Source organism: Ambystoma mexicanum, chromosome 6p (assembly GCF_040938575.1).
Source record: "Ambystoma mexicanum isolate Mex_15411 chromosome 6p, UKY_AmexF1_1, whole genome shotgun sequence".
Lineage (NCBI taxonomy): Eukaryota > Metazoa > Chordata > Amphibia > Caudata > Ambystomatidae > Ambystoma > Ambystoma mexicanum.
In genome coordinates, this window is record NC_090935.1 from 886,017,449 (window position 1) to 886,034,653 (window position 17,205).

The 17,205-nt window shown below is 48.3% G+C and overlaps 1 protein-coding gene across 6 annotated transcripts in view; it reads right to left on the reverse strand.

The window, feature by feature from the left end:
• EPB41L4A (erythrocyte membrane protein band 4.1 like 4A) overlaps positions 1–17,205 on the reverse strand; it is a 1,024,616-nt gene that overhangs the window by 726,441 nt on the left and 280,970 nt on the right. For all 6 annotated transcript variants that reach the window (XM_069625493.1, XM_069625495.1, XM_069625491.1 and 3 more), the window contains exon 3: positions 5,291–5,342. In XM_069625493.1, the coding sequence (XP_069481594.1) occupies positions 5,291–5,342 (52 nt within the window). The remainder of the gene's footprint in view (positions 1–5,290; positions 5,343–17,205) is intronic.

The following is a 17,205-nucleotide window of genomic DNA, read 5'->3' on the forward strand; positions in this document are numbered from 1 at the left end:
GGGCATGGTACGGAAATGGTCATGCTGAACTATAAGGCTCATTTACTGAATATCATCGACCATGGACATCCAGCATTGTGGATGCTCTTGGATTTGTCCTCTGCTTTTGACCTCGTGGACCATGCATTACTGGAAGATAGACTCTGTACAGTTGGGGGTTACTCCCCTAATGCTTCTCAATGGATCACACCCTTTCTTGCCCCACGTAATGACAGAGTGAGTGTGGGTGAGGCTTTTTTCAAACCCAGCCTTATCACTTGTGGTGTTCTTTCTGCAGGGGTCCTGCCTTTCCCCCCTCCTTGTTCAATATCTATATTACCCCTTTCTGAGAATTCTGGACAGCCTGGGTGTCCAGTATACCAATTATGCCAATGATACCCAGGTCGTCGTCAAACTTACAGGCTCTTACTGCCAGAATCTGGCCTATTTCAACTCCATCTATTCCACAATCCATGCATTGATTGCTACTAACTCCTTGACGCTGAATACCAAGAAGACAGAACTTCTGATTGTAGCCTCAAGCACCAAAATCAAGTCCCTACCTTCGGAATACAAGAGTTTTCCCATTTCTGGCACTATTATCCCTGTGGCAAAGAAGGTTAAGACCTTGGGTGTTACCGTTGATGCAGAGCTTATGATGAACCAGCACGTTGCTCAGACCAGGTCATCTTGTGGGCTGATCAATAAACTACTCTGCAATATTCAACCTTTTTTGACCCATGAAAACGCAGCTATTCTTGCCACTGCCTTAATCAACTCTCGCCTTGATCACTGTAATAGCCTCCTAAGTGGCTGTTCTCACCTCAATGTGTCTTCTCTCCAGGTTTCCCAAAATTGAGCTGTCCATGCCATTTCAGGCCTCTCGAGGCAAGCTCATGTAATCGCTTCTATGTAGGATCTTCACTGGCTCCCTGTGAAGCTCAGGATCATGCATAAACTGCTTACTTTGACCCAAAAATGCTTTCTTAACTTGGCCCCAAAATATCTTGTGGATCGTCTAATTCACTACATTCCAAATCGTACCCTTAGGTCTGAGAATCAACTCAGAATGGTACAGCCTAGATTTAAATTAGCCAAGGTGGTGGACGCAGTTTTGACGTCCAGGGTCCTACTGCCTGGAATGCTCTGGCATCTCGCCTCAGAGCAATTCCAACAACCGTTGAATTTAAAAAAAGTCTGAAGGCATATCGCTTCAATTTACCACCAGACTAATCTCCTCTCTGCCTTGCCATCCTGCTCTCTGTCTCTGATCTCTGAATCTACCTGAATTGTTTGTTTGTATAATTTTTTTCCTTGTGTGCGCTCTGAGACCTTGGGCATGTGGCACGGTTTACAAAAATGTTAAATAAATAATTAACAATCTCACATTTCATCCGCTTCACTCCACACATGGGCCCTCATTACGAGTCTGGCGGAAACCGTGTTGGAAAAACCGGCAGGTAACCGCCAGACCCGTAATGATTTATCAGTGCCTGACTTGCCGGAATAACTGGGGCATTACAGCCCAGCAGTCTGGTAAGTCAGGCGCTGGTAAAATGTTGAACCCCATTCCCGTGGAGTCCGGTAGCCCTCTATGGGAATGGGGAACACGGAAGCAATGGCTTCTGTGAAAGTCTGCTGGCGGGTGCCGTTCCGCCCATCAGGGTCAGCCCTGGCGAGCGGAACGGCACCCGCCAGCAGACTCGCAGTTTGCTGGTCCGGTAAACCTACCTGCACCGTTGCTTCCGGACCGGCAAACTTGTAATGAGGGACATGATCATCAACTTGCCAACATGTGGGGTGCATTTAAACGCCCCAACCAAAGTCCCTTTTAGATGAATAGCAGCCATTTAAACACTGCAAGCAAAAACGGCCTGGCTGTTGCTTTCCCTGTCACGTGAACGGCAGGAATTTTAACATTGCACCAAAAACAGCCTGGCTTTTTCTTTTGTTTCATGTAAAGTTGAGAGCCATGTGGAAAGGGGTCTACCTATCATTATTAATGGACAAGCATCAGTTAATCCACCCAAGAAGGAGCAATCAAAGAATCCTGCGACATGGAAAACAGGAGTTTTAAACATTAAAAGCAAAAATGGCCTGCACATGTGTTTGCAAATAAAAACAGCTTTAAAATGCCACAATGGAAAACGATATCACTGTTCACAGAAAAATGTCAGGAAAGCAAAACATGATGTGTGGGGTGACCAGAGCAAATGTATATTGTGTTTCACTCACAAAACTAAAGTAACATGTGAAGAGACACTTACTTCAGGAAAAACCTGTTCTGGCTGAGGTCAAAACTTTACAATGAAAAGCCCCACTTCCAACCCTGGATGTCACATCTCCCATCTAATGACGCCCTGCAATAGAATCTGCTGCTGCAGGTGTTGAAAGCCCACTGTACCCCAGACTGGCTGGTACTGAAGGCAGTTAAAGCAGGGACTTCAAATAAAGCCATCTGTGGCTGAAGCATGACAAAAAGTTGTGAGCCCTTGTTGCACACACTTCAAAAGAGCCAGGCTCATAAAAAACTCTAATCACAGGCGAGCCCAAGGAGAAGACAGATGGCTGTGGGGGATGAAGCAGCCCTCCGATATGTTGAACAGGAGACACTCCCAATTAATTTAAAAGACTATTTTTGTTTTAGGCAGACTGAGGATTGATTTCATTTTCATGCCATTGTTCTTGTAATTTCCAGGCGGTTTTGAGGGTATATAATGCATCTACCTGTGACTCTGGGAACTATAAGGGCCAGTTAGATTAGGTTTTTGGGTGATCTGAACATGTGACAATTATGAGAGTTGGTGAAAAGGTGGAAAATGAAATCAGGAACATGCTTGATAACTTACATATTCATAACTGTTGTACATTTTAAGAAAACAACAAGAAGGTGACACATGGCCATGCTACATTGTACGGATTTGGCGGTCAGCTTATCTAATGCCCCATGATCACCTTAAACAGAATATATGTTTCATATGGCAGTGTCTAGTACAATTATGAAGTTATGATACATAACTCGTTCTTGCCAAAAGGTTGTAAGGAGAAAAAAGGATGATGACAAATGGAAAAAGACAGATGGTGCTCCCCTCCCCTAAACCAATCCTGACTGGGGGTGGAGAAAGAGAGGGTAACTGTCCAATCCTAGCAGAAGGGATGATTGCAGGTTACTTCCCCTAGATTGTAAAATTAGTGATGTAATTTCTGCTATATAAGGGGGACTGTACTAGGAGAGACAACAACCGGGGAAGACAGAAAAAGGAGGACAGAGAGAAGTCCGCTGAAACTTACCATCTTTGAGAGTGGAGTGACCAGACCCCCTGCCCTATTTTTCCGGCGTGTCCTGAGATCCAGCTGGCTTTCCTGAATCTTAAACCAAGGCTTGCTATGTAAGTAGCAATAACCCCAGCCCTAAATTGCATAAGCCCTTGATTTTTGCATCAGTGCATCCAATATTTTCCCATTGAAAATCCCAATTGCCACTGTAGTTCAGTCATCTCTCCATAGAAGAATCTCTTGTTTGGCTGTGTATGTTAGCATATCCCCATTGAACAACCCCTCATTTGTCTGTGTATAGCCTTAGTATTTTTGTAATAAATGAATTCCCCCATTGAATCAGGATTGTTGAAATTCGAAAACAACAATCTTGTTGCCAGTGTTTTATTAATTGTTATAGTCATTTAAGTGTTGCCCCAAAAGAAGTATTCCCCTTGTGAGCTGAAAACCGAATTTGTCTGTGTATTGTGTGCGTTACCAAACAATTTCCTATTTGCATCTGTCAATTTAAACCCCAACTGGTTTCATAAGTGCGAGCAATACCTTTGCCTAGAAGTCTACCTGTTAAGTGCCTCTGCATTGTAACTGAAACCGATTTTCCTATTATAAGTTACCCATTTCCCCATGCTACCTGTCATTGTAAGCCTCAGTGTAAACAAATTTCCATTTGCCAATGTATTTTCCCTTTGCATTTGCTTTCTCCCAAAAATCGATTTTCCTACTTTATTTCATTTCCCCTGGTGTGCTGATTAGTATTCTCTAAAACTTTGCCTTTCTCCTAAGTGTAAACAATACAAATGTTCTTCTATTATGTCCCCTAGTAGTTGTGAGAAATAGTTAAAACCCATTTTTCCATTTTGCTCCAAAAACGGGTTTTCCCTTTCTCTGCTGGCTTCCCATTTTATGGTGGTGGGCTTCACCCCAAAACCGATTTCCCCTCTATATTACTACTCCTTGGCACTGCCTTCCATTCAAAGGAATCAAGTCCAATTGATGTTTGAGGGTGAGTGTTGCAGGGGGAGTGCTTAACTGTATGTGCTATCACTTTGTGGTAAATTAGCCTTTTTCTGTTCTGCTATTAAAAAAACAGAATTAACTGTAATAGTATATCTTAAACCTGGTTGTTTTGTAGATACTGTTTTTGTAGATTTTCCTTTTTCATTAAATAATAAATTGATAAGTATCTTATTAATACACACCGGCCTGGTTCCTAGTCCATTGCGACACGGGGTGCTGGTGGAGGTTGGGTGCGAGACGGGTTGGAGGACTACTCAAAAAGAATCTGTAGTATATTAAAAGTAAAAAGCATGTAATTGTGCGCCACATTTAGTGTAGGGGAAGGAGTTCCCTGGCTGGCGTGTGCCGTGTAATGAACCATGACAATCACAAAACAGCTAAACAAAAACTGTCAGCCCACCAGGACGTAGTCACAACTCTACACCTCTCAATCACCTGCTAAGTCCATCCACCTGCCAAAACACACAGATCCTCCTCCCAGACCCATCTGGATACAGATACCTACGGGGGTGAACCTCACAATCCACCTAGAGAGCACACCTACACAGATGCCAGTTGCTCCTGTTTCTACGTGCACCAACAGTTGAGCACAACAGTGTACAAGAAGACGATAATGAGACCTGTTTTTGAATGGAATTACTTAAATTACTTAGGCTCAATTAATTAAAATAATTGGGCCGGGCAATGTTGTTGTTAATTGCTTTTCTGGCAAAAAGAAACGGAGAAGCGTTAAAAAGAAAATAAGTGCGAGAATGTGTTTTCCAGTTCAATCATTGTTGCTAATTGGGTCTCAACCCGTATTCGATTGCAGTGAGCTCTAAGGCCAACGAGAGGAACTCACACTACCTTTGGAGTCTTGTCAAATTGGCACACCTTACATTTGTTCTTCAACATCTCAAGATAACCGTCAGTTTAATGTCATTCGAGTCAGTTGTTAAAAGGTCCTGTTGCTCTATGCATAGTCTGCATAACGGAAGACGAAACCTAATAAAGAGATTTAAATAATAATAATACATACTGTTTATCAGGTCCTTGTGCTCCGAGATCGTCCTTGCGGGATCCAACCAATACTGTAAAAAAGAAAGAACAAGCAATGAATGAAAGCAACAACGACACGTGAGAATGCCGACCTGCCAAATCAAGCACACATGCTGCAATACTTATTGGTATTTAAAACTATGTATTCATTTTTTGTCTGATTCTTTTATAGTCATTCAGTCAATGATATTGGACCTCATTCCGAGATTGGAGGCAGTCATGGCGCTATTTGCGCCATGACTGCCTCCAATAACGTTACCGGCACCGGCACCGGTCTCGTTCAATGGGGACTTACCAGTGTAGTCTGACCTTTGCAGGACTGGTAAGTCCCCATTGAAAAAACCATTGCCCATTCCCATTTGAGCCGCGATAGGGCTCAATGGGAATGGGGAAGTAGCTAATAACAGTACCGCAATTTGTGGAACCGTTATTGGCTCTGATTTCCCTTAGCGGGTCCCGTCCATAACGCCTGGTCAGACCAGGCGTTAAAGGAGGGACCCGCTAAGGGAACTCGTAGTAGGGCGGTAAGGGATTACCGGCACCGGTCTCCTTACCCGGTGCACGGTATCCCTTACCACCCTACTCGGAATGAGGCCCATTATCTCTTTTAGGGGACCATGAGCCTCCACAAGCGCTTCTTATCTGAGCTTCGCCTACTCTTTTTTGGAACACATGTTAATGAATTACACTCTTTAGTATCCTTTCTCCTTCTGTCTCTTTCTTCACAGTTTAGTAAATATGCTCCTCCAGTCCACCCAGCGCCTCTGTATTTCTGGGCAACGCGAAATCCTATGGTGGAAATGACCAACCTCGATTGCATTAAAGAACCGCTGGTGTTTAGTTTCTGCCCACCCTCCTTCACAACCACAACCCAGCCTGGGTGTGACAGGTGCTGTACCAGAGTTGAGCAAGTCTGAGCTCTGGACTTCTGCTCTGGCTGCGTCTCTGCAATGCAGCAGGGCTTCCCTACGGTCGATTCGTTCTATACCACGCACGCCTATTTCCCATGTTGCCTTCAATGGCAATAGGCTGATGCTTTCTCATAAAGGGTGAAGCCCTTGCTTGACCCTTAAGTATGCTGGATGTTGCTAGTTGTTCCTTTTTTTATATCGGTCCAATTGTGTATTTGTCTTTGGATTTCTTAAATATGTAAACCTGTATGAGTCTTTGGTTGCCACTGAGCTTTCCTGCGTGATTTCCGCAAAGGTTTGGATGTTCTCTCATTTTGTGATGTCTTTGGGCTTTTCTAGACTGTGGAAATGTGGCAGAAGTACCAATTCTGCCCTAGATTTGAGTGCGTTGGAATAAAGTGGAAGAGTTCAGTTGGGGGTCATGTATTCCCCACCCACACTACAGGTTCTTCTTGTAAAGGGCCCTTTCTTTTTTCCATTGCTTCACACTTTCTATCTTCAGGTGGATGGGTGGTTCAGTGGAGGGTCTTATTGCCAATGAATTCTCTGTAAAGCGTTGTGCTACCCAATCCTACGCAAGAATATCTGGTAATCGAATGTTAGTTGGGAGGATTTATAAAGTCAGAATAAACTACGGTCGCCCTCCACAGCCGTTTTTGGGAACAAGACCGGTCTTATGTACGCCATTTGCTATGCGACGTGTAGACGTCTTGAAATCCCAGTCGCGATATTCAGGAGTAGTTTGGACCAATGTTTCATATTCTTTAATATTAAGTTGAAAAATGGAAGTGGACTGGCCCAGCCAAAACCAGAAGATGCTGCATAGCCTCAAACCAGACTCATTCATGTGCCTAACACCGGTACTTTCACAACACACACTTTACTATGCAGGAGTCTTGCCGTACAGGTTCCAATTCGCCAACTTCTGCTATCTTCATTATACCGTTCCCTGGTTGTAGGGGAATCATTAGAAGTGCAAATGTGAGCTAGCTTTGTATCACTAATGAGCTCACCTACCCACTGCCGCCACACTCTCCCCACCCAATAGCCCTCCCTCCCCTCCCCAATCTGGCCTCCCAGACTCTATACTTTAATAGTCATTTGCATGCGTTCCACAGGACTTGCTCAATTAGCGAGCAAGTAGTGCAGCATGCACAAGCCACAAATCACTTGCGTATCAGACCCGATGGAAATTGTGCCTTTTTTCAGCTGCGAAAGTTTGTCATTTCTTTTGTGAATCTAGCAATCTAGCATATTGCTGATGACCACAGGAGACTCATCTCATGGGGCTGCATGATATGATAGGTTATTTATAACGCGCTTAATACCCAGAGGTTTCTAAGCGCGGACCGGGGGAATCGAACCGCACAGCGTTGTCTTGCTTCCAAGGCGAGCACGTTGCCCCTGACCTATCCTCCCGAGCATTCTCCTAAAACAGTGAAATTCATACCACATCACAGGATATAGCTCAAGCTGAAGTTACATATTATTAAATGAGCAACCATAACACAATTGACCCCTCAGGTCAAAGCCTGCGTCTGCAGGCCCACACCAAGACCTAGAGTTAATAGAGATGGAGAAATGCACTTGATTGGAATAACGTTATGACGGCAGAATTCACTTTACTTTTCAGATACCAGCCTAGAATCACTAGATTGTGTCTAAATACTTCATTTACAATGTGACATGATCATGCTTGCGAAGGCGAGTGCTTTAAGGTAACAATGTAAACAATGATTTCATATTTTATATCACCCAAAAAGAATGATTGTGTCCTTCTCAGGATTGAGTAGCGTGCAGCATTTGTCTCGGGTGATAATCCAGCGCACTGGCAATACGTGCATGGCAAGTTACTGTCTGGTCTGAAAAACGTGCAGTCTGCTATATTAACCAGGTTACTCACCGTAGTGACCACCTTACTCCTAGTCCATAGTCCCCTTTCCTCCATACTTATGGGACATCTCTCCGTCCTGTGGGACGGGACTGGAGCACTTTGTAAAAAACATCCAAATTTTTGCAAAAATGTATCCTTCCTCTCTTTCTTGCGCGGGGCAAGGCACGCGGCCATAACCCCGCCCACCTTGGCTCTGCCCTGCGCATCGCCCATCAGTCCTTTTCTATCGCCAGGTCAGAGACCTATTAGCAATAACAGAGGAACCTTATTAGAGGGGACGGCGGGCGGCGTATGGAGGAAAGGGGACTATGGACTAGGAGTAAGGTGGTCACTACGGTGAGTAACCTGGTTATACTCCTACGTCCCGTCCCCTTTCCTCCATACTTATGGGAGATTCCCAAGCACTCCTAACAGGAACTACGGGTGGATGGAAATACCCCTTACTGAAAAAGGTTCTTCAGCACAGCCTGACCAAACTGAGCATCAGCTCTTGAGCTCATGTCCTGACAATAATGCTTACAAAAAGCCGATGGGGAGGCCCAAGTAGCTGCCCTAGCGATGGACTCCCAGGGGACGTATTTCTGAAAAGCAACCGCGGCTGCCTTGCCCCGCACCAGGTGTGCATGAATACCCTCAGGAGATTTCAACCCTTGGACGATGAAAGACTCCGTGATGCAGGTGGTGATCCACCGAGAAATGGTCGCCTTAGACGCCTGCTTACCCTGAGGGTTACCGAAGGTCACAAAAAGTTGAGAAGAACTCCTAAACTTGGAAGTCCTGTCCAGGTAGAACTTAAGAGCCATTCTGACATCAAGGCAGTGCAGAACCCTTTCAGCCTCTGAGGCAGGGTTCGGAAAAAAGACTGGTAGGGAGATCAACTGATTCAGATGGAACTCAGTTACCACCTTCGGTAGAAAGGCCGGGTTTGCCCGCAGGACTACCTTGTCCTTGTGAAAGACCAAGAAAGGATGCTTCACTGACAAGGCCTGGAGCTTACTCACCCTCCTCGCAGACGTAACAGCGGCCAGAAAGGACACCAGGGTTTATGGCACAGCGCCGTCAGGACTACATTAAGGTCCCACGGCGGATGCGGACTACGAACCGGAGGGTAGAGGTGTGTCAAGCCTGCAAAATGCCTCTTAACCACTGGGTTACTCAGAGAATATTAACATTGGTCTGTAGAAAGATAAGCGGAAACCGCTGAAAGGTAAGTTCTGCATGACAGAACGTGAACACCCGACTCTGCCAGGGAGGACACGAAAGACAGTACCGTGTCAATCGTGGCCACCCTTGGATCCAATTGCTTCTCCAAACACCAATGACAGAACCTGAGCCATTTACTCCTGTATTGGGATCTGGTCGAGGGCTTCCTGGCTGCCTGGATAATACACATGTTATCCGTAGACAAGCTAAGATGCTCTAAAGACTTGAACTCAGGCACCATGCTGCCAAGCTGAGCGATTGTGAGGAGGGGTGCCACATCTGCTGTTCCCCCTGATGAAGAAGATCGGGAGTTACTGGTAACCTGATCGGCAGATACACCGACAGGTGTTGAGGTTCTGAGAACCAAAACATGGCCGGCCACCACGGGGCTATGAGTAGAAGCGAACAGTTCACAGAGTTCTTCAGCTTGCAAATCGCCCGATGGACTAGAGGCAGAGGCGGGAAGGCGTAAGCTCTCATGTTGTGCCATGGAATCTCGAGAGCATCCCCCAGAGAGGAGGCTCCCAGACCCCCTCTGGAGGCATACTGAGGAAGCTTCTTGTTTACTGCCGTAGCAAAGAGGTCCACCTCCGGTGTGCCCCAACGCGAGAAAATCCATGAGAGGACCTCCGCCTTCAATTCCCACTCGTAGCTGACCGCTGTCCACCGGCTGAGAGCATTTGCTGTGACATTCAGCTGGCCCGGGATGTGTACTGCAAGCAGCCAGACACCATGAAGCACGGCCCACTCCCATATCTGGATGGACAGGTCCACGAGGGGGGGAGACTTTGTTCCCCCTTGCTTGTTGATGTAATACATTGACACCACATTGTCCATACGTATGCGGACAACCTTGTTGGTAACGAGCGGTCTGAACGCCTTGAGCGCCTGAAAAATCACCAGAAGCTCCAAATGATTTATGTGCAGGAGCTTGTCCTGAGGCGACCAGAGGTCCGAGACCTGAAGAAGATCTAACGTCGCACCCCACCCGAGAAGGGAGGAGTCTGTCATAATCATCAACGTGGGGCTTGGGTCCTGAAACCCTGCGCCCCCTGACAGGTTGCTGGGAGATGACCACCAGTCCAGGTCCACTCTCATGGAATCCGGAATCATTATCCGCTTGGAATCCGGGTCCACAGCCTGACACCAGGAACTCTGAAGAGCCATCTGGGTCCGTCTCATCTTGAGACGAGCATGAGGAAGAGCCAGCACACAAGAGGCCATGAGGCCCAGAAGCCTCTGGAACCACCAGGCCGACATGCTCTCCGACTGCGCGAACATCTGACACGTGGCTAACAGATCCGCCATTTTGTCCCCGGTCAGGTACACTCTGCAGTCGATCGTGTTCCAGCGAAAACCCAGGAAACTCAGGTCCTGCGAGACCATCATGGAAGATTTCCGCCAGTTCACCGACAGCCCAAGATGGAACAGGAGCTGAAGGAGAGACTGGAGATTGCCCTCTGCTGCCAGCAGACAAGGGCTGCGTAAGAGCCAGTCGTCCAAATACGGGTACACATGGATACCCTGGAGACGAAGATAGGCTGCAATCACCGACATCATCTTCGTGAAGACACGCGGTGCCGAGCTGAGGCCAAAAGGAAGCACTCGAAACTGGAAGTGCCCCTCTCCCAAAGAGAAGCAGAGATATCTCCTGTGTGGGTTCCAAATCAGGATATATATGTACGCGTCCTGAAGAGCCACAATGCTGAGCCAATCGCCCATCTGCAAGGAGGAGCGTATCTGACTGGGCGTGATCATCTTGAATTTCTCTTGGGGTAGGAAAAGATTGAACTGGGAAAGGTCTAGGATGGTGCGCAGGCCAGCCTGGTTGGGTTTGGGCACCGTAAACAGCTGGGAATAGAAGCCCTCCCCTCGCTCCCCAAGGGGAAAGGGTTCCACAGCTCTGAGGTCCAGAAGTTTCTGAACCTCGGCTTTAAGGGAGGGCGAGCCCGACAGGTGAAAAGGAGGGTTGCGGGGTGGGGCAGGGGGTAGAGGTAAGCGGAAGCCCGCTCGAGCGACTGGCAAGACCCATCTGTCTTCTGTGATGGTCTGCCATGCCTCCCAATGAGATGCAATGCGTCCTCCCACCGGGTTCTTGTGCGAGCGTGGAAAACCCTCATTTAGTAGGTTTATCAGTGGCGGTGCCACCTGAACCTGAGGAGGAGGCGGAAGAGCGGGAGAAAAACTGCGTCCGTTGTTGCCTACGGCGGTTATTCCCCGCATGGGTATCCACTCTGCGAGATTTGCTGTCGAGGAAGCCCCTAAAACCAGGGGAAGGTTGACTCTGCGACAACGGTCTCTGGGTTTTGAAGGGAGCCTTAACCAGGATGGACAACGACTTAGCTGTCTGAGTGCTATCTTTCGTCTTGGTGAGCTCTACATCTGTTGCAGAATGAAAGAGCTCCTTACCATCGAACGGAAGGTCCAACACCTTGTCCTGCACTTCTTTCGAAAATGTTGTGGCATGCAGCCACGCCTGCCATGAGGTATCCACCCCCAGCATAAGGCCCCGAGCCGAGGTGTCTACGTGATGAGCCACAGCCTCCAGAAGATCCTAGGCCAAGACCCTGGCATCGGATAGGCCACCTTTGAAGTCCTCCAGCTTCTCGATCGGGATAAACTCCTCAAACTCCGACAGACCTTTCCACATCCGCATGTTAGCTCCCGCCAAAATCAGTTCAGCATTGGCCTGCCTGAGCTGCAAGGCCGAGTTGGCGAAGATTTTCCTCCCAAGGGAGTCTAGGAGCTTATCCTCCTTTCCCAGAACCTGAGTAGCCGTCGTGGAAGAGGATGCTGCAGGCCCGGACTGCAAAGTGGCCACAGCCACCACCGTGGAGGAGGGAGGCGGACAAGATGACAGGACCACCTCTTCCGAAAAATGCAGCCTGTATCTCGCGTCAATTTTCTTATTGACGAAAAGTCCAGAGTGTGGCTTTTCCCAGACTCTGCGGACCTCAGCCAGAATGTCCTTCTGTAAGAACAGGCCGGTATGCTCCAAGGGAGACAGGGTGAACGCCCCAGAAAGCACGCCCTCCTGCGGAGCGGGTGCCTCGGGCACCCGGGACATCTAAGAAACTCATCATTTCCAGTACCCGGTCATGAAAGGCTCTAATAGAGCGGGGAAAGTCCTCATTGTCCTGATCACTTTGGGCGTCATCTGACAGGTCAGGATCCTGCTGAGCCGTGTCAGGCGCCGCCTTGTCCACCGGGGACAATGGAGGCAAAGGCGGAAGAGTCGGGGAAGGCCCCGTAGGCAAGGGAGGCGCTGGCGGGACCACCGGAGGAACGGGTGGAGCCGGAGGTGCAGGTGGACATATCTCCCTGAAAAGCCCTTTGAAATATTCCCTCATGGGGTCGGTACGCATAAGCGTTTGGAATTTACCGAAAAAGGCGTCCTCCGGGGATTGTTTCGGAACCTGAGTAGGCCTCTCATTAGGTCGACAAATCCAGGGACGTAACGGGGAAGGGTGCCACAAAGGCCCGTCCACCGACGTATCCACATAAATCAAGGGTGCCGACCCCGCAGGCAATGAAACATTGTGCAGAAGAGGCATCCGGGCGTTCCAATCGTAAACTGGCCGATAAGGATGCGCACAAGGGACTCTATGTTCACCCAAGGGACCAGACCCTACACCTAAGGCCGAAGGCGTAGTTGTAGGGGTAACACCTAAAATGGCTGCCGCGGTCATGGCGGGAACGGGCGCCATTTTGTCCTCATCTGAGGGGAACTGCGGCATGTGAGGAAGTGAGGCAGGGGTCCCCGTCGATGGATCAGGGGTCTTAACTTTAGCCTTAACATAAGGAACCTCGGCAGAGCCGGTACTGTGAGGCCTGGAATGTTTTTGTGACATGCCAACCGCCAAATTAGCCTTCGAAGGAAGGACCTCGGCACTGCCGGTAAAAGAAGAACTTTGCTTCTTTGCCCCCTCAACAGGTCTGGTGTCACCGCACGAGCGGGAACGGTGAGGAACAGACTTCACCGACAAGGCTTTGTCGGGCCTCTCAGAACTGTTGGTAGCTTTAGCCTCTGAACGAGGGACCTCGGACCCAGGTCCGGTAACAGCCTTATCTACACGGGCCTCGAACATACCTTCGGTAACGACAAGCCCACCCAAGGCCTCGGGCGCACCCCGGTCTTGTTTTTGAGGGAAGCCGACAGAGAGGCCTCAGAGCGAGCTCCGGTACCCCACGACTCGGTAGAATCCAGTCTACAAACAGCCCCCACAGGAGGGGCCTCGGAGCGTACTCTGGTATCCACAGGCCCCTTACAGAGACCCTCGGAGAAAAGTCTGGTAGAATTATTAGGCCCAACGGGCACCTCAGGGCGAACCCCGGTGACAGAGCGATCAACGCCCCTCCCGGCCCGAGAGGAACCCGGAAAGGTATCCCCCGGCTGGGGTGCTCTGAAAAGTAAAGAATTTACTGGGCGTTTTTTCTTCTCGTCGATGAACGCCTGAAAATGTGCAGGAGGGGTTTGACGAACACCTCCTCCCACCGCTCCAACCGATGTTGAAGTGCCCGGACCGAAAGGGAGTCGCATTAAAAACAGGAGTCCCAACGTTCATCCGGACCCAAACACTCTAAGCAAAGAGGATGGGGATCCGCCCTCGCGAATCGACGGTGACACGATGAACAATCAGGAAAGTCTAGTTTGAACGACATAGACAGACTAGTAAACAATCGCTAGCGAGAGCCAGAGAGGAAAAAAGGGAAGAAAATCTTCCGAGGATGCAGTGCGTCCAGTCCCGAACGAGCGGAGAAAAGGACTGGTGGGCGATGCGCGGGGCGGAGCCAAGGTGGGCGGGGTTACGGCTGCGTGCCGGGCCCCGCGCAAGAAAGAGAGGAAGGACACATTTTTGGAAAAATGTGGATGCTTTTTACAAAGTGCTCCGGTCCCATCCCACAGGACAGAGAGCTGTCCCATAAGTATGGAGGAATGGGGACGGGACATAGGAGTATAGCTAGAACAGTTTCAAAACTGAACACAGCAAAGATTTTAGCAGAGAGAGTGTTATAGCGCGACAGAAAGTCCTAGGCTTCCTGGATTACGATAGGTAACGCCTGGCATTTAAATTAAAGTACTGATCACACTTCAGAGCATCCACCATTGCTACAAGTCTTTCAGGTTAAGAACCCGGTCATACACTTCCCCTATAAACTGACCCTTACCAACAGCATGAACAAAGCAGAAGACACTGCTGATGATGGACGCCATCTTCTCTTCCATACCATAACACGTATTCATTCTAATTGTTCTTTTATAACGCACTTAATAGTAGCGAGTGGATTCTTAGTGCAGGAGCTGGATTCGAACCTGTGTTGTTGCTGCATTGTCTTGCGTCCAACACAAACGCATTGCCCCTGAGCTATCCTTCCTCCCAAATAATCTATCTACGGAATGTACTGCTGTGACTATTGATATGATGTACGTGGGGACTCGCAGGCAGCAACACAAAGGCAGTGCAGGCCATATACACCCTCTGACGCAAGTGCATTGTGCCCTAGGCAGTGGAAACACTTTTAGCCGACCCTTAAAACTCTCCACTGGTTGACGCGCAGACGAAAAGAGGTGAGCTTCATGCAAGCCTCATAAAATCTCATCCTGAACATGCTGTGCCAAGAAAGAGTGCCTTTAGAATTCCCAGAACGGCAACAAGGGGCGGCGGGAGGGATGGACCCCAGAGGTGCACTGTGGGAGGCGCGCACGCACGAGGGAATGCGGAGAGTGGCCGAGCTACTAAAGAGATCATGTTCAGGGTCCAGAGGGTCTTACTCTTCTCACGCCTCGAGCGTGGAAGCAGAAATCTCCCCCAGAAAAGGAACGTCAGGCGTCTGCATGGCAGTCTGCCAAGAGTTGGTCCCAGTCTCCTGGGAAAGTGTTTCCCCTGCCCCAACTAGTAGAAGCTACACTAATTTTAGGAAAAATGCGACCTTCAAACTATTTCAAGCTATAATGCCCTACCGCATGTGTCGGGGACTATGATGTAGTTAACTGCTAATGAGGTCATCATCGCGTCGCAAGGGATTGTGGGAGTACTTAGTTGCTCTGTGAGTACATTTCAGATGACATTGTCCACCCATCCGCCCGTTAATAGCCTGTGGTTTGGGATCCTTAACCTTTTTAAAATGTCAAATGGTAGATACTATGAATTACTATCCTTAAATGGTTCTTTTCACTTCATTCAGGTGGCGTTATTTGTTTTAGAAAAGAAGGCCATCTTAACTTAAAACTTCAGCCCTCATTTCAACTGGCTTCGTTTCATTTTTACTGGCTGCGTTTTAAGTGAACTTCTTCTTGAGTTCTTTTAATGTGGGTTATTTTCCATGCGAAATTCTGTGTACCTTGTTCCTATTTGCATTTCGGCATGCTGAAACAATGGTGCCAAACAGGCACAACACATATTGCAGTTAATGCGATTTAAAATCGTTATCAATCAAACGGAGCTGTGAAGAACAGGCTTAGCACCTCAAATTGTCAAAATATGGACTTAAAATGGCGGCAAGGAAAAAGCTGAGCAATGACAGACGAGTCAATCTTTCAAAAGCAGGGGGAACTTACCCGCTGCAACTTCACAACTAGTTGAGCACACGTGGTATTATATTTAGAGAGTGTCAACAGGATGGGAACACCCGGGCATGTCTTTAAAGGTGGGGAGCTAATTCCCCTTGAGCGCGTGATTTACCTGCAGAGCCTGCAACTTGAGGAAGTTGCTGCACTGCAGCGGTGGCATGCCGGAGCCCCTAATGCCCCGGAGCAACAGCGGGTATTGATGGCATTTGCCCTTCTGCCCCTGTGCCTGGGAAGCACAATATTCCCACAGGTCCAGCTGTTAACATGTTCTCCTTGGGGGTGTGTGCTCATAAAAGGAAGACAGCTACAAATTGCGATCCTATATCACCGCACCGCAGGTTAGGAGTCTTAGGAAACACAGCGGCCCATTGTACTCTACTCCCTGCAGGTGACTTACCTGAAACACAAGCCCAGGCTAACTTCTGTCGAACACAACTTTCAACAGCGTTCAATTAGATCAGGTAACACAAGACCCAGAAACGGCCAGTGAGTGTGCCGCGTCTTCATACAGCTGCCGCTCCTAACAGTCTAGGAGGAAAACATTAGACACCAAAATAAATGACTATGCCTCAGTAGAAAGATGCCCTGCAAGGGGGGGCTTGCGATATGTGCCCCTTCAGCCGCCCTAAGAGTCCTGCAGAAATGTGCCCCTTCAGCCGCCCTAAGAGTCCTGCAGAAATGTGCCCTTTCAGCCGCCCTAAGAGTCCTGCAGAAATGTGCCCTTTCAGCCGCCCTAAGAGTCCTGGAGAAATGTGCCCTTTCAGCCACCTTAATAGTCCTGCAGAAATGTGCCCTTTCAGCCGCCCTGTAAGTCCTGCAGAAATGTGCCCTTTCAGCCGCTCTATGAGTCCTGCAGAAAAGTACCAACGAGCATAATCCCTAACGCGTGGAAAAGCCTGCATGTCCCACATACATTTGAGCTGATAGTTAAGAAGAACCCCATATTGGTTATTTCTCCATACTCCCATGTTTACATCAGGCTCCCTCCTGACTAGGGGAATCCAGTATTATTTACAGCAGGTTCACAAACCCATATTTCCTCCAAGCCTAGTGGAGAGGAAGTGAATGCAATGAAGCCTCAGCAAAGGAGGTGGCAGTGGCCTGCAAGTGAAAAAATGCCAGGGCAAGAATTGAAGACACACGTGCCGCCGGTAGCACAATGCAATGTGTGCCAGTTTGCACCAGAGTTACTCAAAACCTCCTATGCATGGATAGATTATGCTATATGATATCAATTATCCGGTGTACGTTCGTCTATTCTTAAATACGTTGCACCTGATAATAACTACTCTTGGTACGTGGGGTCATTATGGATC